This window comes from Elephas maximus, chromosome 9 (assembly GCF_024166365.1).
Source record: "Elephas maximus indicus isolate mEleMax1 chromosome 9, mEleMax1 primary haplotype, whole genome shotgun sequence".
In the NCBI taxonomy this organism is placed as follows: Eukaryota; Metazoa; Chordata; class Mammalia; order Proboscidea; family Elephantidae; genus Elephas; species Elephas maximus.
Window position 1 is genome coordinate 119,724,487 of NC_064827.1, and position 25,695 is coordinate 119,750,181.

Here is a 25,695-nt window from a genome sequence, read left to right on the forward strand (position 1 = left end):
GACAGGACATCCAGTAAGAAGCTCAATAGAGACACGGAAGACCTACTTACAACAATCAACCAACTTGACCTCATAGACTTATACAGAACTCTCCACCCAACTGCTGCAAAATATACTTTTTTTTCTAGAGCACATGGAACATTCTCTAGAATAGACCACATATTAGGTCACAAAACAAATCTTGGTAGAATCCAAAACATCGAAATATTACAAAGCATCTTCTCAGACCACAAGGCAATGAAGCTAGAAATCAATAACAGAAAAACTAGGGAAAAGAAATCAAATACTTGGAAAATGAACAATACCCTCCTGAAAAAAGACTGGGTGATAGAAGACATCAAGGAGGGAATAAGGAAATTCTTAGAAAGCAACGAGAATGAAAATACTTCCTATCAAAACCTCTGGGACACAGCAAAAGCAGTGCTCAGAGGCCAATTTATATCGATAAATGCACACATACAAAAAGAAGAAAGGGCCAAAATCAGAGAACTGTCCCGACAACTTGAACAAATAGAAAGTGAGCAACAAAAGAACCCATCAGGCACCACAAGAAAACAAATAATAAAAATTAGAGCTGAACTAAATGAATTAGAGAACAGAAAAACAATTGAAAAAATTAACAAAGCCAAAAGCTGGTGTTTTGAAAAAATTAACAAAATTGATAAACCATTGGCCAGACTGACTAAAGAAAAACAGGAAAGGAAACAAATAACCCGAATAAGAAACGAGAAGGACCACATCACAACAGAGCCAAATGAAATTAAAGGAATCATTTCAGATTACTACGTAAAATTGTACTCTAACAAATTTGAAAACCTAGAAGAAATGGATAAATTCTTGGAAAAATACTACCTACCTAAACTAACACATTCAGAAGTAGAACAACTAAATAGACCCAAGACAAAAAAAGAGATTGAAACGGTAATCAAAAAACTTCCAACAAAAAAAAAGTCCTGGCCCGGACGGCTTCACTGCAGAGTTCTACCAAACCTTCAGAGAAGACTTAACACCACTACTACTGAAGGTATTTCAAAGCATAGAACAAGACAGAATACTACCCAACTCATTCTATGATGCTACCATCTCCCTGATACCAAAACCAGGTAAAGACATTACAAAAAAAGAAAATTTTAGACCTATATCCCTCATGAACATAGATGCAAAAATCCTCAACAAAATTCTAGCCAATAGAATCCAACAACACATCAAAAAAATAATTCACCATGATCAAGTGGGATTTATACCAGGTATGCAAGGCTGGTTTAATATCAGAAAAACCATTAATGTAATCCATCACATAAATAAAACAAAAGACAAAAACCACATGATCTTATCAATTGATGCAGAAAAGGCATTTGACAAAGTCCAACACCCATTCATGATACAAACTCTTACCAAAATAGGAATTGAAGGAAAATTCCTCAACATAATAAAGGGCATCTCTTTTATGCAAAGCCAACAGCCAATATCTCTCTAAATGGAGAGAACCTGAAAGCATTTCCCCTGAGAACGGGAACCGGACAAGGATACCCTTTATCACCACTCTTATTCAACATCGTACTTGAAGTCCTAGCCAGGGCAATTAGGCTAGACAAAGAAATAAAGGGTATCCAGATTGGCAAGGAGGAAGTAAAGTTATCACTATTTGCAGATGACATGATCGTATACATGGAAAACCCTAAGGAATCCTCCAGAAAACTACTGAAACTAATAGAAGAGTTTGGCAGAGTCTCAGGTTATAAAATAAACATACAAAAATCACTTGGATTCCTCTACATCAACAAAAAGAACACCGAAGAGGAAATAACCAAATCAATACCATTCACAGTAGCCCCCAAGAAGATAAAATACTTAGGAATAAATCTTACCAAAGATGTAGAAGACCTATACAAAGAAAACTATAAAACTCCACTACAAGAAATTCAAAAGGACATACTTAAATGGAAGAACATACCCTGCTCATGGATAGGAAGACTTAACATAGTAAAAATGTCTATTCTACCAAAAGCCATCTATACATATAACGCACTTCCAATCCAAATACCAATGTCATATTTTAAGGGGATAGAGAAACAAATCACTAATTTCATATGGAAGGGAAAGAACCCCCGGATAAGCAAAGCATTACTGAAAAAGAAGAAGAAAGTGGGAGGCCTCACTCTACCTGATTTCAGAACCCATTATACAGCTACAGTAGTCAAAACAGCCTGGTACTGGTACAATAACAGGCACATAGACCAATGGAACAGAACTGAGAACCCAGATATAAATCCATCCATGTACGAGCAGCTGATATTTGACAAAGGACCAGTGTCAGTCAATTGGGGAAATGATAGTCTTTTTAACAAATGGTGCTGGCATAACTGGATATCCATTTGCAAAAGAATGAAACAGGACCCATACCTCACACCATGCACAAAAACTAACTCCAAGTGGATCAAAGACCTAAACATAAAGACTAAAACGATAAAGATCATGGAAGAAAAAATAGGGACAACCCTAGGAGCCCTAATACAGGGCATAAACAGAATACAAAACATTACCAAAAATGATGAAGAGAAACCAGATAACTGGGAGCTCCTAAAAATCAAACACCTATGCTCATCTAAAGACTTCACCAAAAGAGTAAAAAGACCACCTACAGACTGGGAAAGAATATTCAGCTATGACATCTCAGACCAGCGCCTGATCTCTAAAATCTACATGATTCTGTCAAAACTCAACCACAAAAAGACAAGCAACCCAATCAAGAAGTGGGCAAAGGATATGAACACACATTTCACTAAAGAAATGTGTGTTCAGGCAGCCAACAGATACATGAGAAAATGCTCCCGATCATTAGCCATTAGAGAAATGCAAATTAAAACTACGATGAGATTCCATCTCACTCCAACAAGGCTGGCATTAATCCAAAAAACACAAAATAATAAATGTTGGAGAGGCTGCGCAGAGATTGGAACTCTCATACACTGCTGGTGGGATTGTAAAATGGTACAACCACTTTGGAAATCCATCTGGCGTTATCTTAAACAGTTAGAAATAGAACTACCATACAACCCAGAAATCCCACTCCTCGGAACATACCCTAGAGATACAAGAGCCTTCACATAAACAGACATATGCACACCCATGTTTATTGCAGCTCTGTTTACAATAGCAAAAAGCTGGAATCAACCAAGATGTCTGTCAACGGATGAATGGGTAAATAAATTGTGGTGTATTCACACAGTGGAATACTACGCATCGATAAAGAACAGTGACGAATCTCTGAAACATTTCATAACATGGAGGAATCTGGAAGACATTATGCTGAGCGAAATGAGTCAGAGGCAAAAGGACAAATATTGTATAAGACCACTATTATAAGATCTTGAGAAATAGAAAAAACGGAGAAGAACACATACTTTTGTGGTTACAAAGGGGGGAGGGAGGGAGGGAGGGAGAGGGTTTTTTATTGATCAATCAGTAGATAAGAACTGCTTTGGGTGAAGGGAAAGACAACACACAATACAAGGAAGGTCAGCCTAATTGGACTGGACTAAAAGCAAAGAGGTTTCCGGGATAAAATGAAAGCTTCAAAGGTCAGCGGAGCAGGGGCTGGGATCTGGGGAACTTGGTTTGAGGGGACTTCTAAGTCAACGGGCAAAATAATTCTCTTATGAAAACATTCTGCATCCCACTTTGAATTGTGGTGTCTGGGGTCTTAAATGCTAACAAGCGGCCATCTAAGATGCATCAGTTGGTCTCAACCCACCTGGAGCAAAGGCAAAGGAAGAACACCAAGGCTACACGACAACTAAGAACCCAAGAGACAGAAAGGGCCACATGAACCAGAGACCTACATTATCCTGAGACCAGAAGAACTAGTTGGTGCCCGGCCACAATCAATGTCTGCCCTGCTAGGGAGCACAACAGACAACTCCTGAGGGAGCAGGAGGCCAATGGATACAGACCCCAAATTCACATAAAAAGACCATACCTAATGATATGAAAGCGACTAGAGGAATCCCAGAGACAATGCTCCCCAGAACTTCTGATGGCACAGGACAGGAACCATCCCCGAAGACAACTCATCAGGCATGAAAAGGACTGGTCAGCAGGGGGGAGAGATGCTGATGAAGAGTGAGCCAATTAAATTAGGTGGACACTGGAGAGTGTGTTGGCAACTCTTGACTGGAGGGGGGATGGGAAGATAGAGAGAGAGGGAAGATGGCAAAATTGGCACGAAACGAGAGACTGAAAGGGCTGACTCAATAGGGGGAGAGCAAGTGGGAGAAGGGAGTAAGATGTATGTAAACCTATATGTGACAGACTGATTGGAATGGTAAATGTTCACTTGAAGCTTAATAAAAATGAATTAATTAATTAAATAAATAAAAGGCTTATTATGAGAATAAAACGGGGGAAAAAAAAAAAAGATCAGTCTGTGACAGGCGTTTGGGGGCATGGAAGTTAAGGTCTCTGCCACACACGCCCATGCTGGGCTGACCCTGTCTACTACAGCTGGGAGCAAATTTACTAGAGAAGCTGGCTGTCTAGGGTATAGTTTCTGGAAGAGAAGGACAAGGTTGTGAGACATGATATTTGCCCACCTGAGGGACCCCTCTAGGCATTCAGGGCACACTGGGGAGTCCCCATCAGGTCCAAGGAGGAAGGGTGAGGACACCTAACACCTATTGGGGGGTGTTAACTATCAGCTCAGGTGGAGCACTGGCTTTTGGCTGGTTCAGCACCTGCTACATGCAGTCCACTTCATTGCAGGTCCTGGGGCACACAGCCTGCCATCATGGGCTACTTCCAGAGGGGGAACAAAGACGATGGTGAAAACATGGGTGATCGAGGCAACCTGGGGGGTAAATGTGGTGTTTGCACAAAGACGGGGGCTCCCTGGGATAAGAAAGGGACATTTAAGGCACATAAGGGAGCAGGTGCAGAGGTCCTGAGGCAGGAGTGGGTGGAGTGCATAAGCAGCGAGAGTAGTTGAGTAGCTGCAGACAAGGACTGAGACCATTCAGGGCCAAGGTGAGGAGTGTATCTCAGAGTGAGACAGTAGCCAGCTGTTATTCAAAAAGCAGCAGAAAGTGCACCGAAGGCCTCCCTTAGACACCTGTATGCCTACCCTGCACAGCCCCGAAAGGTGCTCAGCATCTACGTAGGGAACATGGGGACCTGAAGGAGCCTTTGGGTGCTGCCACTGCTCACCATCAGGCCTGCTCTCTGACCTAAAGACTGGGTTGTTCTGGGCCTCAGTTTCCCCACTGTGCAGAGCAACCGTGTCTGTGATTAGTTCTACTACTGTGAGAAGATCACAGGCCATTGACCTCAAGGGATGTTAGCAGAGACAGCTGAGTTCCACTCCACATTCGCTGAGCCTCACAAGAAGAAAAAGAGGACACCAGGCCCAGACAACACTCGTCTCCCTGCACAGTCCTGAAAGCGTTTCCTTGAAATTCTCAGGAAAAAAAGCCCTTTGCCAGTTGGGCGAGAACTCCAGCAAGTCTCCTGGGCAGGATTCCTCTGACGGTGGCCGCCAGGCTACGTCTTGCCCTCAGTCCAGGTTGGGGCGATTCAGACTCACAGAACACTACCCTCAAAGTCAGCCAGCAGCAGCAGCATCTGGGAATGCATTAGAATGCACGTTCTCAGGCCCCACCCCAGACTCCTGCATCAGAAATTCGGGTGCGGAGCAGCTTCTGTGCAATAAAAACCCCTCCAGAGGATTCTCATACTCACTCAGGTCTCAGAACCACCAACTTGAGTAAACCCTTCTGCTTTCAGATGGGGAAACTGAGGCCCAGGGGGATGAGACAACTGATCAGGAAAGCCTAATTATCCTTCCAAGTTCAGCCCAGGTGCTGCCACCTCCAGGAAGCATCCCTGGGTCAATGCCTAGACTGCTGATCCAGGGACAGAAGTGGGCAGCACAGTCACCACATCCAGCCAAGGGCAGAGCTTGGTAACCACGCTCAGACTGACATAACGAATGTGGGCTGAGGACACTCTGGGTCACTCAGTGCTTGCCTAGGGACATGCCTGCCTCCCCTGGTGACCCAATACCGGGCACTTCACCTGATGCTCATATATTGAAGAGTGCCTTCCCCAAGACAGCACAGTCTGGGTTCAAAGGTGACCCTCCGACTCCAACCTTGTCAGCTAGGCCTGCAGACCCCCACCTAGATTCTGGGGTCATCAGAGAAGGTGTTCTCTGAGCCACTGGCCACTCCTACTGTGGAGGCAGCAGGGTGCTCTGGTCAGGAGTTGCTAAGGGTGGTTGTGGGGGCCTTTGCTGGACACGGACCCATACCTCACCATCCCCTTTACAGGTGAGATGTGTATGCTCAGGGTGAAGTCACCTGTCTGGAGACAGTGAGCCACAGACCACCCAGCCCAGCCAGCTGCCTCAGAACCCAGTGACATCATCCAGTCCAGGACAAGTCACTCTGCGTGCTACTCCTCCCCAGCAGCCCCCAACATGGTAGGTCCTTGGCCCCCAGGAAAAGTGCCCCGCCCGCAGGAAAAGTGCCCCACCCCCATGCCTGCTCCTGCAGGAGCAGCCAGGAGAGGCTGTGTCCCCAGCGTGTGGCTGAGGCCTCTCCCTTGACAGGGATTTCCCAGCTACACAGGAGCGGGTGTGTGGTCCCTACTGGTGATGTTTAAAATGACACCAATATAAACGTACAAAGCACGTACATAATGCACATGTAACACCTGGTCACTTACAGTCAAGCTAGGTGCAGAGTTTACCCTGAGGGACTTGGGGAAGGAGAAGACTTTCACTTTCTGTTTTCACGTTTGTGTACCATTTGATGAGTTTTCCACAAAGCACATGCATTTTGTTATTTTTTAAATAACTTTTTTTTTTTTTTTTTTTTTTAGTGCAAGAGGTTGACATTTGAAACCAGCATTTCTGATATAGGAACATTAATAAGGGCCAGTTCCCTAGAAGAAAGGGTTGGGCTGGCCAAGAAGGCATGGGCAGCTGGCCTGGACCTGCACAAGGTGGGTGGCTGCAGGGATTTAAGTCCTCAGTGAACACTGTCGGTGTGTGGAGGACAGGGTAGGGAGGAGTGCTGGAAAGGGTGCCAAACACAGATCTGGACAGATAGAAACTCACTGCCGGAAATCTTTCCTCAAAGCAGAGGGCTTCCAGGTCAGCAGGAAACTGTGCAAGTGGGACATGGGCGGAGAAGTGAAGGGGTAGGGCATGGACAGTGAACAGGCCTGGGCAGGAAAATTGTTTGAATTGGGTGGGGCCCATGCCTGGTCAGGGCCTGGATCGGAGGTGGGGTCAGTATGGGGCAGGGCTTAATCTTTCTCCTACCACCCCCACCCCTGCAGGCCCCCCTGATGTTCCAGGTCTGCAAATCCTTAAGCCCAACAGAACTGGATCCTTATCTTTCTCATCTATCAGAATCTCTTTGGTGTCCTATGAATCAGGGATGCTGCCTGCCTATTTTTAGTTAATGTCTGAAACAAGTTAGGGTCAAAGATTAGTATTGTGTGGCCCACGTATATTGAAAGCTTAGACATTTTCCTCATAAATGGTGAAAAATGTTAAATAAAGGCCTGTCTGAGGGCAGGTAGAAGCTTGTGCTCTGTGTGCAAGTAAGGCCGGTGTGTCTCAGACTTTGGGGCACTGGGACTTCCATGTGGACCTCATGTGGGGTAATGGAGGGATTCTAGGCAGTCCTTAGAAAAACTGCGGCACTATGGAACTAGTCTTATTTTCAGGAGAAACTACAGTCCCAGGTAAGCATAGTGGTTGTAGGATGGCGTTTTCATGAGGGCCACTCAGCCTGATGAGTAGGGGCCCCTTAATGTAGACAGCACTGTGAGCCCACGTCTTCCTTGGGTAATAACTGCCCCTTCCTCCTCAGGCTGCTCCCCTGGACCTAGTACAAGTGAACAACTAGTGGCCTGTCAAGGGTTGAATTATGTCCACCTAAAAATGTGTGTTATCAACTTGGTAGGCCATGATTCCCACTATTCTCTGGTTGTCCTCTATTTTGTGATTGTAATTTTATGTTAAAAGAATTAGGGTAGGGTTGTAACACCCTTACCAGGTCATATCCCTGATCCAATGAGAAGAGAGTTTCACTGGGATGTGGCCTGCACCACCTTTCATCTCTCAAGAGATAAATGGGAGGGAAGCTAGCAGAGAGGGGGGACCTCACACCACCAAGAAAGCAGCATCAGGAGCAGAGTGCGTACTTTGCACCCGGGGACCCTGAGCCTGGGAAGCTGTTCGACCAGGGGAAGACTGAGGATGAGGACTTTCCTCCAGACCCAACAGAGACAGAAAGCCCTTCCCTGGAGCTGATGCCCTGAATTTGGACTTTTAGCCCAATTTATTGTGAGAAAATAAATTTTTCTTTGTTAAAATCATAATTTGTGGTATTTCTGTTACAGCAGCACTAGATAACCAAGGCATAGCCTGAGTGTCAGAACATTAGTGGGTCACTATGATACAGGAATTGACTCGATGGCAACAGGTATACAGACAGAGAGCAGAAATGTGGTGAGTTCTCCAGGAGAGCAATGGAATAGGGTGTCCAGGTACAGGGCTGGGAGACAGGGTCAGGTAGCAGTGTCTTAGAGTTGGGGTGACCCATGTGAGGGAAAGACGTTACTCATTTCTAAGAATGAGGAAATAGAGACAGCAAGTCTAGTAATCTCTTCTTGGTCGCGTAGCTAAGTAAAGGGGTCGGCAGGAAATTCACTCCATAAGTCTCCTCCACAGGGTCCCTAAGCACAAATGGGACTGAGAAGCCACAAGGGAAAAGTGGTTTGAGACTCACCTCTCACCCATTAGGTATTCTCTTGTGGGGTCCTTGTCCCCTCCGCTCCCCTCCTTGTGAAGTACATCATGGCTCCCAAATGAAGTAAAACCAGTGCTAGTGATAACAGAGCCAGAGGCAAAGGAGAAATACTGATTTGGAAGTGAAAGAAAAGGTTATTAAACAACAAGAAGGTGGAAAATCACAGACTGTTACTGGTCATAATTTAGGCATGCTTGCACAACATCCAAATCACATAACGTCCTATTTCACAAGCATATTGTGGACATTAAGTGGCACATGACTGTAAAGGCAAAAAAGTAAAAACTCAGTACTTTACTGAATAAGCTTTTAGTTAGTAATTCTACTAGTATTATGATTTTGGGCTATTTCAATATTAATAGGAATGAACTTTTTTTTACTAATAGAAAAGAGACACAAATATAAATAGAAAGTGACAAAATTTGCCCACTTACACCATTTACCCCATGAATATTTCATGCTTCAGCCTAATAAGTCAGCCTTGAGCAAACATTTCTAAAAAAATTAGTATTCTTGCCTAAAACCCATCTTTCTGCCCCATTTTTGCTTGCCAATTTCCTCTTACTTTCCAGTGCCCCTTGTCACCCATACTCATTAAAAAAGACCTAGCCTCACCTTACTCTCTGGAGTTGAACTCGGAGTTATGCTGACATCTTTCTTATAGCAATAGCCTGAATAGTCTAGAAAGTCTAGTTTCCCTATTTAACATTGTCCAGCAGAATTTCTTTTACATCAAAAGCATTATAATCATTGTCATGGATTGAATTATTTCCCCCAAAAAATGTGTATCAACTTGGCTAGGCCATGATTCCCAGTACTGTGTGGTTTTCCTTCATTTTGTGACTGTAATTTTTATCTTGAGGATTAGGGTGGGATTGTCATACCACCCTTACTCAGGTCACCTCCCTGATAGAATGTGAAAGGGGTTCCCCTGGGGTATGCCCTACAATACCTTTTAACCCTAAAGAGATAAAAGAGAAGCAGCAGGAGAGATGTAAAAGCCTTCCTCTGGAACCGACGCCTGACCTACTAGACTGTGAGAAAATAAATTTCTCTTTATTAAAGCCATCCACTTGTGGTATTTCTGTTACAGCACCATTAGATGACTAAGACAGAATTTGATACTTAGAGAGCGTGGTGCTGCTCTAACAGATACCTAAAACGTGGAAGTGGTATTGAAACTGTTAATGAATAAAATTGTGACAGTGGCAGAGGACCAGAGCAGCCTCAGAGAAGTGGCAATTGCAAAGAATCAGCAGCATCAGAACCAGGAAAACAGCGTGACAGCGCTGGGGCTGACCTGCAAAGTGAGAGAGCTGAGTACCTGTGTTCAGGAGACTTTCTGGTGGAGTGGGGTGTCTCCAGGCACTTATCGGTAGAGCTAGGCTTGCTGACTCACGGAGCCAGAGAGCTGAGTGCCTGTGTGCAGGAGGCCTCCTGGCATGCCTCTGGGCACTTATTGGTGGAGCTACAGAGCTTTGGAATACTTGCCCCAGCAGGGCAGATGTGGGCATGAGGCCTGAAGAGCCAGGAGGCCAAGAAATCAGGAACCATAAGCTGAAGAGGCAAAGAAGACAAGAAGCTGAGCTGCCTCGGCCTCAAAAGCTATGGCCATGAGCTCAGGGGGTTCAAAGGGTGGAGACACAGCTTCTAGTGTTTCTAAGATGGACTAGGAGAATGGTGCACCTAAATCGGAGGGAGCAGAGTTGCTGTCCCAGTGGCCCTGCAAGGCAGAGAGAGCTAAAGCCCAGGGCCGAGGGGCTTCTACTCAGAATCCGGGAGAGTGTGGCCAACACCTAGAGGCTGGAGGGCAGGGTTATTGTGAAAATTGTCTCAGAGAACAGAGGATTAGTTTCAAAGATTTGAGGGCTAATGGCAATGTGTTCTGCTGACTTGCTCAGTGCCTGTTATCGCTTCTTTTCCTCCTTTCTCCCATTTATAATGGAAATGTCTAGCTTGTGCCCATTCTGCCATTTACCCTTGGAAGCAGATAACTTGTATTCTAAGATTTCACAGATAAAGAGGAATTTTTGGACTTGGGACTTGGAATTCAGACTTTTGCTATGATATGATGGGATGAATATGTTTTCCTGTTGCAAGGATGTGATTTTTGAGGGGCCAAAATATGGAATGTCATGGATTGAATTATGTCCCCTAAAAATGTGTGTATCAACTTGGTTAGGCCATGATTCCCAGTACTGTGTGGTTGTCTTCCATTTTGCAATTTTAATTTTGTGTTAAGAGGCATTAGGGTGGGAATGTAACACCACCCTTACTCAGGTTATCTCCCTAATCCAATGTGAAGGGAGTGTCCCTGGGGTGTGGCCTGCAACACCTTTTATCCCTAAAGAGATAAAGGAGAAGGGGAGAGGGGGGCGGGGGGGGGCCTCATACTTCCAAGAAAGCAGCTCCAAGAGCAGAGCATGTCCCTTGGACATGAGGTTCCTATGTCTCAGAAGCTGCTCGACCAGGGGAAGACTGAGGACAAGAATACTTCTCCAGAGCTGACAGAGACAGAAAGCCTTCCTCTGGAACTGATGCCCTGAATTTGGACTTGTAACCTATTAGACTGTGAGAAAATAAATTTCTCTTTGTTGAAGCCATCCACTTGTGGTACTTCTGTTATAGCAGCATTAGATGACTGAGACAATCACAAATTTGTATTAGGAATATGACTATGAATTTATGAGATGAGAAAATGTGCATTTTAGATTCTCACCGAAAGGCCGAGACAAAAATTGACTCAAGGGCAATTATGAGCTTTGGTTTATCACTCAGCGTCTGTATTGCACAGACCTTCATTTTTAAAAGGAACCAGAGGTTTGGGGAGAAATGGCTGATTCCAGATCTAGAACAGGAAGGTACAAAGTGATTCAGGGACTTCTTTTGCATTCAAACGCTAATAGGGTGGTGTCAAAAACCTACATGCCTGACTAATGCAACTAGGAAACTAAATTAACTTTAATTTTAATTAATTTAAACATAATAAACTTGATTCAATTATTGAAAAAGTATGTTTGGGATATCCTCAGATTGTAAATCTACTTTTCCAACAATAAAATTTATGAAATGTGCTGCTTCTGGATTCTGGAAGACTGAGTCAAAAGCAGAAAATATAAAATGTTCCATAAATAAGTTCATATTGACTAGTTTAGTTTTTAATTTCATTTATAATTTTTACATGGACAATACAGGGGTATATTGGGTTAAATTTCATTTACATTTCCAATTACAACTTTGACACAGATTACATTTCTATTAGACAGAACTGTCCTAGACCCAATGTCTATCTTACAAAAAATACAGAATGCAAACTAATTAAACAAATTCATGGTCAAACAATGGAACCTGTGAGTGCTCAAACTTGATGAGACTGCCTTGTTTTTCCAGGTCTTGAATATCTTCCACCTGTGGTAGGGTGCTTACCACTTTTCTCTCACTCTTTGTTAAGAATCCTACCTCATAAACACCAAGCGAATTTTCTTTCTCTGACAGGATTCTAATTTTCACAGGTTCTGGCTGTCAAGGTTTGACTGAATCAGAATACTGAACATTTTAACATTTTAAAAGACAAGCAGAAAATGTTCTGTGTAAGATAGACTAAGCAGATCTAAAAATAAAAAGGCAATGTGGAAATCTTGTTTGGATCCTAGTTTCAAAAAGCCCAACAACTACAATAGATACTTTAAGAACTGGAAAATTTTTCATTTGTTGTGTGGGACAAGGAAGATCTTGGGTTTTTTTGGTAGGAAATTGGCCTTATTTTTAGGCGGTGCATGCTTAGATTGGAAGGTGAATTCAAAGTCTGCAGTTAACCCTTGGTTATTTCATCATAATAACTTACATATTTGGAAAGATTCCTTACATTTATAAAGCCTCTCTAAACTGTGAATTGTCATGTTTACTGAACTTTGATAACTGACTAAAGGCTTTCTCACATTCCTTACATTCATATGGCTCCCTCCACTGTGATTTTCATATATTTAGTGAGGTTTCTGGACAGACTAAAAGCTTTCCCACACTCCTTACATTCATAAGGAATCTCTCCACTGTGAATTCTCATATGTGCAATGAGCTCTGAGGAGTGACTAAAGGTTTTGCTACATTCCTTACATTCCTAAGGCTTCCCTCCACTGTGAGTTATCATATGTCTAGTGAGGCTTCCAGACAGACTAAAAGTTTTCCCACATTCCATACATTCATAAGGCCTCTCTCCACTGTGAGTTTTTATATGTTCAGTGAGGTGTGAGGACCGACTAAAGGCTTTCCCACATTCCTTACATTCGAAAGGCCTCTCTCCACTGTGAGTTCTTTTATGTTTAGTGAGGTTTGAGGAGTGACTAAAGGCTTTTCCACATTGCTTACATTCATAAGGCCTCTCTCCACTGTGAATTCTCATATGTGCAATGAGGTCTGAGGACTGACAAAAGGCCTTCCCACATTCCTTACATTCATAAGGCCTCTCGCCACTATGAGTTCTTGTATGTACAGTGAGGTTTGAGGACTGACCAAAGGCTTTCCCACATTCCTTACATTCATAAGGCCTCCCTCCACTGTGAATTATCATATGTCTAGTAAGGTTCCCAGAGAGTCTAAAAGCTTTCCCACATTCCTTACATTTATAAGGCCTCTCTCCACTGTGAAGTGTTATATGTGCAATGAGGTCTGAGGACTGACTAAAGGCTTTCCCACATTCCTTGCATTCATAAGGCCTCTCTCCACTGTGAATTCTTATATGTTTGGTGAGGTTTGAGGAGTGACTAAAGGCTTTCCCACATTCCTTACATTCATAAGGCCTCTGTCCACTGTGAGTTCTTGCATGTTCAGTGAGGTGTGAGGACCAACTAAAGGTCTTCCCACATTCCTTACATTCATATGGCCTCTCACCACTATGAGTTCTTGTATGTACGGTGAGGTTTGAGGAGTGACCAAAGGCTTTCCCACATTCTTTACATTCATAAGGCCTCCCTCCTCTGTGAGTTATCATATGTCTAGCAAGGTTTCCAGACAGTCTAAAAGCTTTCCCACATTCCTTACATTTATAAGGCCTCTCTCCACTGTGAACTGTTATATGTGCAATGAGGTCCGAGGACTGACAAAAGGCTTTCCCACATTCCTTACATTCATAAGGCCTCTCTCCACTGTGAGTTCTTACATGTTTGGTGAGGTTTGAGGAGTGACTAAAGGCTTTCCCACATTCCTTACATTCATAAGGCCTCTGCCCACTGTGAATTCTTGCATGTTCAGTTAGGTTTGAGGACCAACTAAAGGCTTTCCCACACTCCTTACATTCATAAGGCCTCTCTCCACTGTGAGTTTTCATATGTTTAGTGAGGTTTCTGGACCAACTGAAAACGTTCCCACATTCCTTACATTCATAAGGCCTTTCTCCACTATGAGTTCTTGTATGTTTGGTGAGGTGTGAGGGCCGACTAACGGCTTTCCCACATTCCTTACACTCATGAGGCCTCTCACCACTGTGAGCTTTTATATGTTCAGTGAGGTTTCGGAACTGACTAAAGGCTTTCCCACATTCTTTACATTCATAAGGCCTCTCTCCACTATGAGTTCTAAGATGTTTAGTGACATTTGAGGAGTGACTAAAGGCTTTCCCACATTCCTTACATTCATAAGGCCTCTCTCCACTATGAGTTCTTGTATATAGGTTGGGGTTTGAGGATGGACAACAGGCTTTCCCACATTCCTTACATTCATAAGGCCTCTCTCCACTGTCAGTTATCATATATCTAGTAGGGCTTCTAGACACACAAAAAGCTTTCCCACATTCCTTATATTCATAAGGCCTCTCTCCATTGTGAGTTTTTAGATGTTCAGTAAGTTCTGAGGACTGACTAAAGGTCTTCCCACATTTCTTACATTCATAAGGCCTCACTCCAATGTGAGTTATTATATGTTTAGTGAGCTTTGAGGAATGATAAAAGGCTCTGCCACATTCCTTTCCCTCAAAGGGCTTGTCTCCAGTAAGAGTTCTCATAGGAGTGCTGAGGTAAGAGGGACAACTGCAGGCTTCTCCACATTCATTACACCAAGAGACACTGCATCCAGTGTGAGATCTCACATGATGCTTAAGTAATGAATGATCCATCAAAGATTTTCCACATTCAAGGCGTTCAGAAAGATATGCTTCCATAAGAATTCTTTTGAGCATAGAATGATTTGGAATTCCGCTGAAGGTCTGTCCACATTGATCATCTTTGTTAATTTCACAGAGGTTATCTTCTATACACCTTCTGTTAAAAACAGGCAGCATGCTGTTAGATATAAATTTGTTACCATTTCACCATTACCACATATATTAAACATGTATTTTCTTGCCCTGAACTGTCTCGTGTTTCATACATGAAATCACCTGGCAGAAACGCTACAAATTTTTAATGCATATCTTAAAATATGAAGTTATATAATTGTATATAAGTGAAATATGTTTCAAACATTCAATACCTGACTCACATTTAAGAACATATTGCACTGTGAAAGTTCTATAAACACATAATTTTAGAGCTGGTTTTATATACATATACAAGGGACAATTCTACTCTGTTCTCTAGGGTCACTATGAGTCAGAATCGACTCGACGGCACTGGGTTTGTGATGGTTAAGATGCCTGGATGGCACAAAAGGTTTGTGCCAGACTAAAACCTAAAGGTAGGTGTTTTGAACACACTCAGTGGCACTGCTACAAGTCAGAATAGGCTTGACAGCAACAGGTTTGAGATATACGTATAGATATGTATATATGTAGGTGTATGTGTGCTGAAACCCTATGTGGTAGTTCTACTCTATGTCTTACAGGGTCTATATGAGTTGGAATAGACTCAACAGTAATGGGTTTGCATAAACATATACATGGATGATAGATGATAGATAAATGATAGATAGATAGATGATACATAGACAGATGATAGATAGATGGTTGATTGATTGATAGATAGATGATAGATGATAGCTAGCTAGATAGCTAGCTAGATGATAGCTAGATGATAGCTAGCTAGATGATGGCTAGCTGGATGATGGCTAGCTGGATGATGGCTAGCTGGATGATGGCTAGCTGGATGACGGCTAGCTAGCTAGATAGCTAGCTAGATGATAGCTAGCTAGATGATAGCTAGCTAGATGATAGCTAGCTAGCTAGCTAGATAGCTAGCTAAATAGATGATAGAGAGAGAGAGAGGCAGGTAGATGATAACTAGAGGATAGATAGATGATAGACAGATAGTAGATAGATGATAGATGGATGGATGGACGGACGGACGGACGGACGGATGGATGGATGATAGAGGATAGATGATAGGTAGATAGACAGACAGACAGACACAGACAGACAGATAGATAGGTGCTGTTGAGTCACTGTAATTATTATGGAAGCATATTGCCAGCCATCTCCTGCAGAGCCACTGGGTAGGTGAGAATTGCCAATCTTGTGATTAGCAGTAGAGTGCTTAACCCTTTGTGCTACTTAAGCTCCTTATATATCTAAGTATTTTAACACCATGATACCTTCTTAAGACTGTCTCCTGAAACACTGTTGTCTCTTCAGTGAATGACACTCACCTCACATGTGTTTTCTGGTTAATACGCTGATCTTCAACATCATGCAATTCAAACATCTCTCCTACCATCGCGGACCAGGTGTCATTTTCTATGAATTCTACTATTATACTTTCAGTGGATAGCTTTTCTCCATGATTAAGGTTTTGAGAAACTGACCCATGATTTATGTTAAGGTTCACAATATGAAAAAAAAGAAAAGAAAAAAGAAAGGAATTACTCACAGGGACAAGAGAGAAAGAGAGTTGTGAAAAAAGAAACGCTTTGACGCATTTTGCTGTTTCAGTGCTTTGGCGAATTGTCACAAAGCAATTTAATAGGAAATTGCCTAGGAGAGTATTGGTGATATAAATAGGGAGTAATTAAGAGAGCAAAGAACAAACGTATTGGATACAATGTACACAGAACCTTTAAAAAGGAAAAGGGGATGGTCTTTCTCCATGAACATCAGTGTGTTAGGATTGATGAAAACCAGAAAAACAAGATCAGGCATCTGTGAAGCACATATTGCTCAACCCAAAAGAGACTTTTTCTAACTGATTTATTCAAATCTCATTCCCTCCCTGGAGGCCTGGTCCTTCACAGAATACATGCCTCCTGGTGCCCCTGACACACTGGTCCTGGAAGAGAGATTTCTGCACTCTCCTCAGGTCTTCCTCTTGCTACTCTGGGAGAACAAATGGGTGTAGCTGACATGGTGGTAACTGAAAAAGGCATGTCATGAGGGAACAAACGGAAAAGCAACGAACAGTTCCCTGACACTGAGCCAAAACTTTGTTCTTCAGGGACTATGGAGACGGGCAGGTGTGAATTTATTTCTAGCAAAATAACCATGTCAAATTTCTAATAAACACCGTAAGTCTCTTTACAAGGTCCCAGACCAAAATTATTCTCTTTGTGCGCCAAAGAAACCTTGAAGTCAACTTTCACACTTACAACATTTAAACAGCCTTAAGGCTTTAAGCACAATTGAAATGAGAAGTCAATTAAATACACAGAGCTTTAGATTCATGGGGGAGGCAGGGTATGAGTGTTCCAGAGAGCAAATGGCTATACTCGTCTTATTTAACAATATATTTCCATTCCTCAGCCCACATACTGGAGTAACATGGGTGAATATGACATATTTGGTTACTAAAGAATAAATTTTCAAAAAAATGAAGCCATTCATACCTACTGAGGCCAGGTTTCTGAAGGTTTCCATCATCACATTTCTGTAGAGTGTCCTCTGAGAAAGATCCAGCAATGCCCACTCTTCCTGGGTAAAGTCCACAGCCACATCCTCAACATCCACTGTGTTCTAAAAAAATCCCACATATTCTGATTCAGCAAGGTACCATGTACTCCGACGTGTGTGAAAGGAAGACTGAGACAGACAGCTCTAGGGACAGCTCTAGGGAAATGAGTTTTCCTGGGGATTTCAAACAGTGTTCTGCATTCTACCAAGGTCTATTCTTAGGTTTATCCATCAGCCTCATCCCTTCACTGTCTATATTCACTTTCTTTTTTTTTTTTTTTTTTTAATAACTTTTATTAAGCTTCAAGTGAACGTTTACAAATCCAATCAGTCTGTCACATATAAGTTTACATACATCTCACCCCCTACTCCCACTTGCTCTCCCCCTCTTGAGTCAGCCCTTTCAGTCTCTCCTTTCCTGACAATTTTGCCGGCTTCCCTCTCTCTCTATCCTCCCATCCCCCCTCCAGACAAGAGTTGCCAACACAATCTCAAGTGTCCACCTGATATAATTAGCTCACTCTTCATCAGCATCTCTCTCCCACCCGCTGACCAGTCCCTTTCATTTCTGATGAGTTGCCTTCGGGGATGGTTCCTGTCCTGTGTCAACAGAAGGTCTGGGGAGCATGGCTGCCGGGATTCCTCCAGTCTCAGTCAGACCATTAAGTTTGGTCTTTTTATGAGAATTTGGGGTCTGTATCCCACTGATCTCCTGCTCCCTCAGGGGTCCTCTGCTGTGCTCTCTGTCAGGGCAGTCATCGATTGTGGCCGGGCACCAACTAGTTCTTCTGGTCTCAGGATGATGTAGGTCTCTGGTTCATGTGGCCCTTTCTGTCTCTTGGGCTCTTAGATGTCGTGTGGCCTTGGTGTTCTTCATTTTCCTTTGCTCCAGGTGGGTTGAGACCAATTGCTGCATCTTAGATGGCCGCTTGTTAGCATTTAAGACCCCAGACGCCACATTTCAAAGTGGGATGCAGAATGATTTCATAATAGAATTATTTTGCCAATTGACTTAGAAGTCCCCGCAAACCATGTTCCCCAGACCCCCGCGCTTGCTCCGCTGACCTTTGAAGCATTCATTTTATCCCGGAAACTTCTTTGCTTTTGGTCCAGTCCAATTGAGCTGACCTTCCATGTATTGAGTGTTGTCTTTCCCTTCACCTAAAGCAGTTCTTATCTACTGATTAATCAATAAAGAACCCTCTCCCACCCTCCCTCCCTCCCCCCCTCGTAACCACAAAAGTATGTGTTCTTCTCAGGTTTACTATTTCTCAAGATCTTATAATAGTGGTCTTATACAATATTTGTCCTTTTGCCTCTGACTAATTTCGCTCAGCATAATGCCTTCCAGGTTCCTCCATGTTATGAAATGTTTCAGAGATTCGTCACTGTTCTTTATCGATGCGTAGTATTCCATTGTGTGAATATACCACAATTTATTTACCCATTCATCCGTTGATGGACACCTTGGTTGCTTCCAACTTTTTGCTATTGTAAACAGAGCTGCAATAAACATGGGTGTGCATATATCTGTTTGTATGAAGGCTCTTGTATCTCTAGGGTATATTCCTAGGAGTGGGATTTCTGGGTTGTATGGTAGTTCTATTTCTAAATGTTTAAGATAACGCCAGATAGATTTCCAAAGTGGTTGTACCATTTTACATTCCCACCAGCAGTGTATGAGAGTTCCAATCTCTCCGCAGCCTCTCCAACATTAATTATTTTGTGTTTTTTGGATTAATGCCAGCCTTGCTGGTGTGAGATGGAATCTCATCGTAGTTTTAATTTGCATTTCTCTAATGGCTAATGATCGAGAGCATTTTCTCATGTATCTGTTGGCTGCCTGAATATCTTCTTTAGTGAAATGTGTGTTCATATCCTTTGCCCACTTCTTGATTGGGTTGTTTGTCTTTTTGTGGTTGAGTTTTGACAGAATCATGTAGATTTTAGAGATCAGGCGCTGGTCGGAGATGTCATAGCTGAAAATTCTTTCCCAATCTGTAGGTGGTCTTTTTACTCTTTTGGAGAAGTCTTTAGATGAGCATAGGTGTTTGATTTTTAGGAGCTCCCAGTTATCGGGTTTCTCTTCATCATTTTTGGTAATGTTTTGTATTCTGTTTATGCCTTCTATTAGGGCTCCTAGGGTTGTCCCAATTTTTTCTTCCATGATCTTTATCGTTTTAGTCTTTATGTTTAGGTCTTTGATCCACTTGGAGTTAGTTTCTGTGCATGGTGTGAGGTATGGGTCCTGTTTCATTTTTTTGCAAATGGATATCCAGTTATGCCAGCACCATTTGTTAAAAAGGCTATCTTTTCCCCAGTTAATTGAAACTGGTCCTTTGTCAAATATCAGCTGCTCATACGTGGATGGATCTATGTCTGGGTTCTCAACTCTGTTCCATTGGTCTATGTGTCTGTTGTTGTACCAATACCAGGCTGTTTTGACTACTGTGGCTGTATAATAGGTTCTGAAGTCAGGTAAGGTGAGGCCTCCCACTTTCTTCTTCTTTTTCAGTAATGCTTTGCTTATCCGGGGCTTCTTTCCCTTCCATATGAAATTGGTGATTTGTTTCTCTATCCCCTTAAAATATGACATTGGAATTTGGATCGGAAGTGCGTTAAATGTATAGATGGCTTTTGGTAGAATAGACATTTTTACTATGTTAAGTCTTCCTATCCATGAGCAGGGTATGTTTTTCCACTTAAGTATGTCCTTTTGAATTTCTTGTAGTAGAGCTTTGTAGTTTTCTTTGTATAGGTCTTTTACATCCTTGGTAAGATTTATTCCTAAGTATCTTATCTTCTTGGGGGTTACTGCGAATGGTATTGATTTGGTTATTTCCTCTTCGGTGTTCTTTTTGTTGATGTAGAGGAATCCAAGTGATTTTTGTATGTTTATTTTATAACCTGAGACTCTGCCAAACTCTTCTATTAGTTTCAGTAGTTTTCTGGAGGATTCCTTAGGGTTTTCTGTGTATATAATCATGTCATCTGCAAATAGTGATAACTTTACTTCTTCCTTGCCTATCCGGATACCTTTTATTTCTTTGTCTAGCCTAATTGCCCTGGCTAAGACTTCCAACACGATGTTGAATAAGAGCGGTGATAAAGGGCATCCTTGTCTGGTTCCCGTTCTCAAGGGAAATGCTTTCAGGTTCTCTCCATTTAGAGTGATATTGGCTGTTGGCTTTGCATAGATGCCCTTTATTATGTTGAGGAATTTTCCTTCAATTCCTATTTTGGTAAGAGTTTGTATCATGAATGGGTGTTGGACTTTGTCAAATGCCTTTTCTGCATCAATTGATAAGATCATGTGGTTTTTGTCTTTTGTTTTATTTATGTGATGGATTACATTAATGGTTTTTCTGATATTAAACCAGCCTTGCATACCTGGTATAAATCCCACTTGATCAGGGTGAATTATTTTTTTGATGTGTTGTTGGATTCTATTGGCTAGAATTTTGTTGAGGATTTTTGCATCTATGTTCATGAGGGATATAGGTCTATAATTTTCTTTTTTTGTAATGTCTTTACCTGGTTTTGGTATCAGGGAGATGGTGGCTTCATAGAATGAGTTAGGTAGTATTCCGTCATTTTCTATGCTTTGGAATACCTTTAGTAGTAGTGGTGTTAACTCTTCTCTGAAAGTTTGGTAGAACTCTGCAGTGAAGCCGTCCGGGCCAGGGCTTTTTTTTGTTGGGAGTTTTTTGATTACCGTTTCAATCTCTTTTTTTGTTATGGGTCTATTTAGTTGTTCTACTTCTGAATGTGTTAGTTTAGGTAGGTAGTGTTTTTCCAGGAATTCATCCATTTCTTCTAGGTTTGCAAATTTGTTAGAGTACAATTTTTCGTAGTAATCTGAAATGATTCTTTTAATTTCATTTGGTTCTGTTGTGATGTGGTCCTTCTCGTTTCTTATTCGGGTTATTTGTTTCCTTTCCTGTATTTCTTTAGTCAGTCTAGCCAATGGTTTATCAATTTTGTTAATTTTTTCAAAGAACCAGCTTTTGGCTTTGTTAATTCTTTCAATTGTTTTTCTGTTCTCTAATTCATTTAGTTCAGCTCTAATTTTTATTATTTGTTTTCTTCTGGTGCCTGATGGATTCTTTTGTTGCTCAGTTTCTATTTGTTCAAGCTGTAGGGACAGTTCTCTGATTTTGGCTCTTTCTTCTTTTTGTATGTGTGCATTTATTGATATAAATTGGCCTCTGAGCACTGCTTTTGCTGTGTCCCAGAGGTTTTGATAGGAAGTATTTTCAATCCGTTGCATTCTATGAATTTTCTTATTCCCTCCTTGATGTCTTCTATAACCCAGTCTTTTTTCAGGAGGGTATTTTTCATTTTCCAAGTATTTGATTTCTTTTCCCTACTTTTTCTGTTATTGATCTCTAGTTTTATTGCCTTGTGGTCTCAGAAGATGCTTTGTAATATTTCGATGTTTTGGACTCTGCAAAGGTTTGTTTTATGACCTAATATGTGGTCTATTCTAGAGAATGTTCCATGTGCGCTAGAAAAAAAAGTATACTTTGCAGCCGTTGGGTGGAGAGTTCTGTATAAGTCAATGAGGTCAAGTTGGTTGATTGTTGTAAGTAGATCTTCCGTGTCTCTGTTGAGCTTCTTACTGGATGTCCTGTCCTTCTCCGAAAGTGGTGTGTTGAAGTCTCCTACTATAATTGTGGAGGTATCTATGTCACTTTTCAATTCTGTTAAACTTTGATTTATGTATCTTGCAGCCCTGTCATTGGGTGCATAAATATTTAATATGGTTATGTCTTCCTGATCAATTGTCCCTTTTATCATTATATAGTGTCCTTCTTTATCCTTTGTGGTGGATTTAAGTCTAAAGTCTATTTTGTCAGAAATTAATATTGCTACTCCTCTTCTTTTTTGCTTATTGTTTGCTTGATATACTTTTTTCCATCCTTTGAGTTTTAGTTTGTTTGTGTCTCTAAGTCTAAGGTGTGTCTCTTGTAGGCAGCATATAGATGGATCGTGTTTCTTTATCCAGTCCGTGACTCTCTGTCTCTTTATTGGTGCATTTAGTCCATTTACATTCAGCGTAATTATAGATAAATAAGTTTTTAGTGCTGTCATTTTGATGCCTTTTTATGTGTGTTGTTGACAATTTCATTTTTCCACATACTTTTTTGTGCTGAGGCATTTTTCTTAGTAAATTGTGAGATCCTCATTTTCATAGTGCTTGACTTTATGTTAGTTGAGTCGTTACGTTTTTCTTGGTTTTTATCTTGAGTTATAGAGTTGTTATACCTTTTTGTGGTTACCTTATTATTTACCCCTAGTTTTCTAAGTAAAAACCTAACTTGTATTGTTCTATATCGCCTTGTATCACTCTCCACCTGGCAGTTCAATGCCTCCTGTATTTAGTCCCTCTTTTTGATTATTGTGATCTTTTACCTATTGACTTCCATGATTCCCTGTTATGTGTATTTTTTTTTAATTAATCTTAATTTGTTTGTTTTTGTGATTTCCCTATTTGAGTTGATATCAGGACGTTCTGTTTTGTGACCTTGTGTTGTGCTGATATCTGATATTATTGGTTCTCTCACCAAACAATATCCTTTAGTATTTCTTGTAGCTTTGGTTTGGTTTTTGCAAATTCTCTAAACTTGTGTTTGTCTGTAAATATCTTAATTTCGCCTTCATATTTCAGAGAGAGTTTTGCTGGATATATGATCCTTGATTGGCAGTTTTTCTCCTTCAGTGTTCTGTATATGTCGTCCCATTCCCTTCTTGCCTGCATGGTTTCTGCTGAGTAGTCAGAACATATTCTTATTGATTCTCCCTTGAAGGAAACCTTTCTTTTCTCCCTGGCTACTTTTAAAATTTTCTGTTTATCTTTGGTTTTGGTGAGTTTGATGATAATATGTCTTGGTGTTTTTCTTTTTGGATCAATCTTAAATGGGGTTCGATGAGCATCTTGGATAGATATCCTTTTGTCTTTCATGATGTCAGGGAAGTTTTCTGTCAGGAGTTCTTCAACTATTTTCTCTGTGTTTTCTGTCCCCCCTCCCTGTTCTGGGACTCCAATCACCCGAAGGTTATACTTCTTGATAGAGTCCCACATAATTCTTAGAGTTTCTTCATTTTTTTAAATTCTTTTATCTGATTTTTTTTTCAGCTATGTTGGTGTTGATTCCCTGGTCCTCCAGATGTCCCAGTCTGCATTCTAATTGCTCGAGTCTGCTCCTCTGACTTCCTAGTGCGTTGTCTAATTCTGTTATTTTATTGTTAATCTTTTGGATTTCTACATGTTGTCTCTCTATGGATTCTTGCAACTTATTAATTTTTCCACTATGTTCTTGAATAATCTTTTTGAGTTCTTCAACAGTTTTATCGGTGTGTTCCTTGGCTTTTTCTGCAGTTATCCTAATTTCATTTGTGATATCATTAAGCATTCTGTAAATTAGTTTTTTATATTCTGTATCTGATAATTCCAAGATTGTATCTTCATTTGGGAAAGATTTTGATTCTTTTGTTTGGGGGGTTGGAGAAGCTGTCATGGTCTGCTTCTTTAAGTGGTTTGATATGGATTGTTGTCTCCGAGCCATCACTGGGAAACTAGTTTTTCCAGAAAATCCGCTAAAAAAAAAAATGCAGTCAGATCCCTATCAGAGTTCTCCCTCTGGCTCAGGCTATTCAGATGTTAATGAAGCCACCTGGGGAGGGTGGGGGAGGGAACAGAGAGATAGGAGAGTAGCACCTCAGAATATAGCCAGAGTTGCTTGTCTTGCTTGTAATGACTATTATATCTGAGATTCCCGCGGGCGTGTCGCCTATGTGTGCTGGCTGTGTGGAGACTGCCCCCGGGGGGTCTGGCCCGCTGGAGTCACAGTCAGATCCTCCGCTTCCAGCCCCACGCCCAGCGTCAAGGCTCCCCTACTGGGACGGTGCACTCTCGACTCCAAAATCAGTCGCTGCCTCCCAGGGACTTCTCGTCCCTCCAGCCACGTGGCCGTGCCGCCCTCGAGAACCAGTTGGGTCTCCTCCCGGGGTTAGTTCAGATGGGTGGAGCAGCTCCCCGTGCTTGTGCCGTGACCGAGTGTCCCGGCTGGGACGCTGTTCTCCCCGCTCCAATACCAGTCGCTGCCTCCCAGGGACTTCTCCTACCGGCTGCGTCCCACGCTGCCCGTGCAACCCGGCTGGGCCCCTTCCCGGGGTTAGTTCAGGGGGGTGGAGCAACTCTCCGTGTTTATGCCGTACCTGCGTCCAGTCCAAATCCCTGCAGGACAGTTCCCTGGCTCGGACGTTGCTCTTTCTGCTCCAAGACCAGTCACTGCCTCCCGGGGACTTCTCCTACCGGCTGCGTCCCATGCCACCCGTGGAACCGGCTGGTCCCCCTCCCGGGGTTAGTTCGGGGGGTGGAGCAGCTCTCTGTGCTTGTGCCGTACCTGACTGGTACGCTGGCTCCAGGCTCTGGAAACAATCGCTGCTTCCCCGTATTAGTTCGTTCTCCATCTCTAAATCTGTGTTTGTTGTTCAGGGTTCATAGATTGTTATGTATGTGATCGATTCACTTGTTTTTCCGTGTCTTTGTTGTAAGAGGGATCCGAGGTAGCGTCTGCCTAGTCCGCCATCTTGGCTCCGCCCCTCTATATTCACTTTCTTAACAGCCGGAATTCTGTCTCATAGACTTAACAATACTTGCAACACAATCAACTTATCTCTCCACGGTTTGACTGTGATCAATTGTAGTCTCATATCTCTCTATCTTTACGGGATAGACGACAAAAAACAGCATAAATTAGAGAAATGCTCTATAGTGCATCTTATTTCCACATTCAGATCATCTGTACTTCATGAGAAAAAAAAAATTCACCTCCTTGCACAGGACCCACCAGGATATTTCACAAAATACAGAACAAAGTGTGAAAGTGGGGTGAGCTATTAACAACTGAGAAACACTCCAGGACTGGCACTTATTCCTTTTGCCCCTCACCAGGCCCAGTGGCGTGCACAAACTGGAAACCCAAGACCCTGAGTTTCTCATATTTTCTTAAAAAAATCCAACTGATCAGGGGCTGTCAAGACCACATACTGAAAAGAAAATAT

At 42.1% G+C, this 25,695-nt stretch overlaps 2 protein-coding genes across 2 annotated transcripts in view; one reads left to right on the forward strand and one right to left on the reverse strand.

Moving 5' to 3' along the window:
* The window catches only part of LOC126082523 (anomalous homeobox protein-like), a 261,904-nt gene that overhangs the window by 10,319 nt on the left and 225,890 nt on the right, over positions 1-25,695 (forward strand).
* The window catches only part of LOC126082922 (zinc finger protein 420-like), a 69,121-nt gene continuing 55,432 nt past the window's right edge, over positions 12,007-25,695 (reverse strand). The window contains exons 3-5 of the mRNA XM_049896065.1: positions 17,562-17,688; positions 16,392-16,542; positions 12,007-15,070 (exon numbers count right to left, since the gene is read on the reverse strand). Coding sequence (XP_049752022.1) covers positions 12,937-15,070; positions 16,392-16,542; positions 17,562-17,688 — 2,412 coding nt within the window. The 3' untranslated portion in view covers positions 12,007-12,936. The remainder of the gene's footprint in view (positions 15,071-16,391; positions 16,543-17,561; positions 17,689-25,695) is intronic.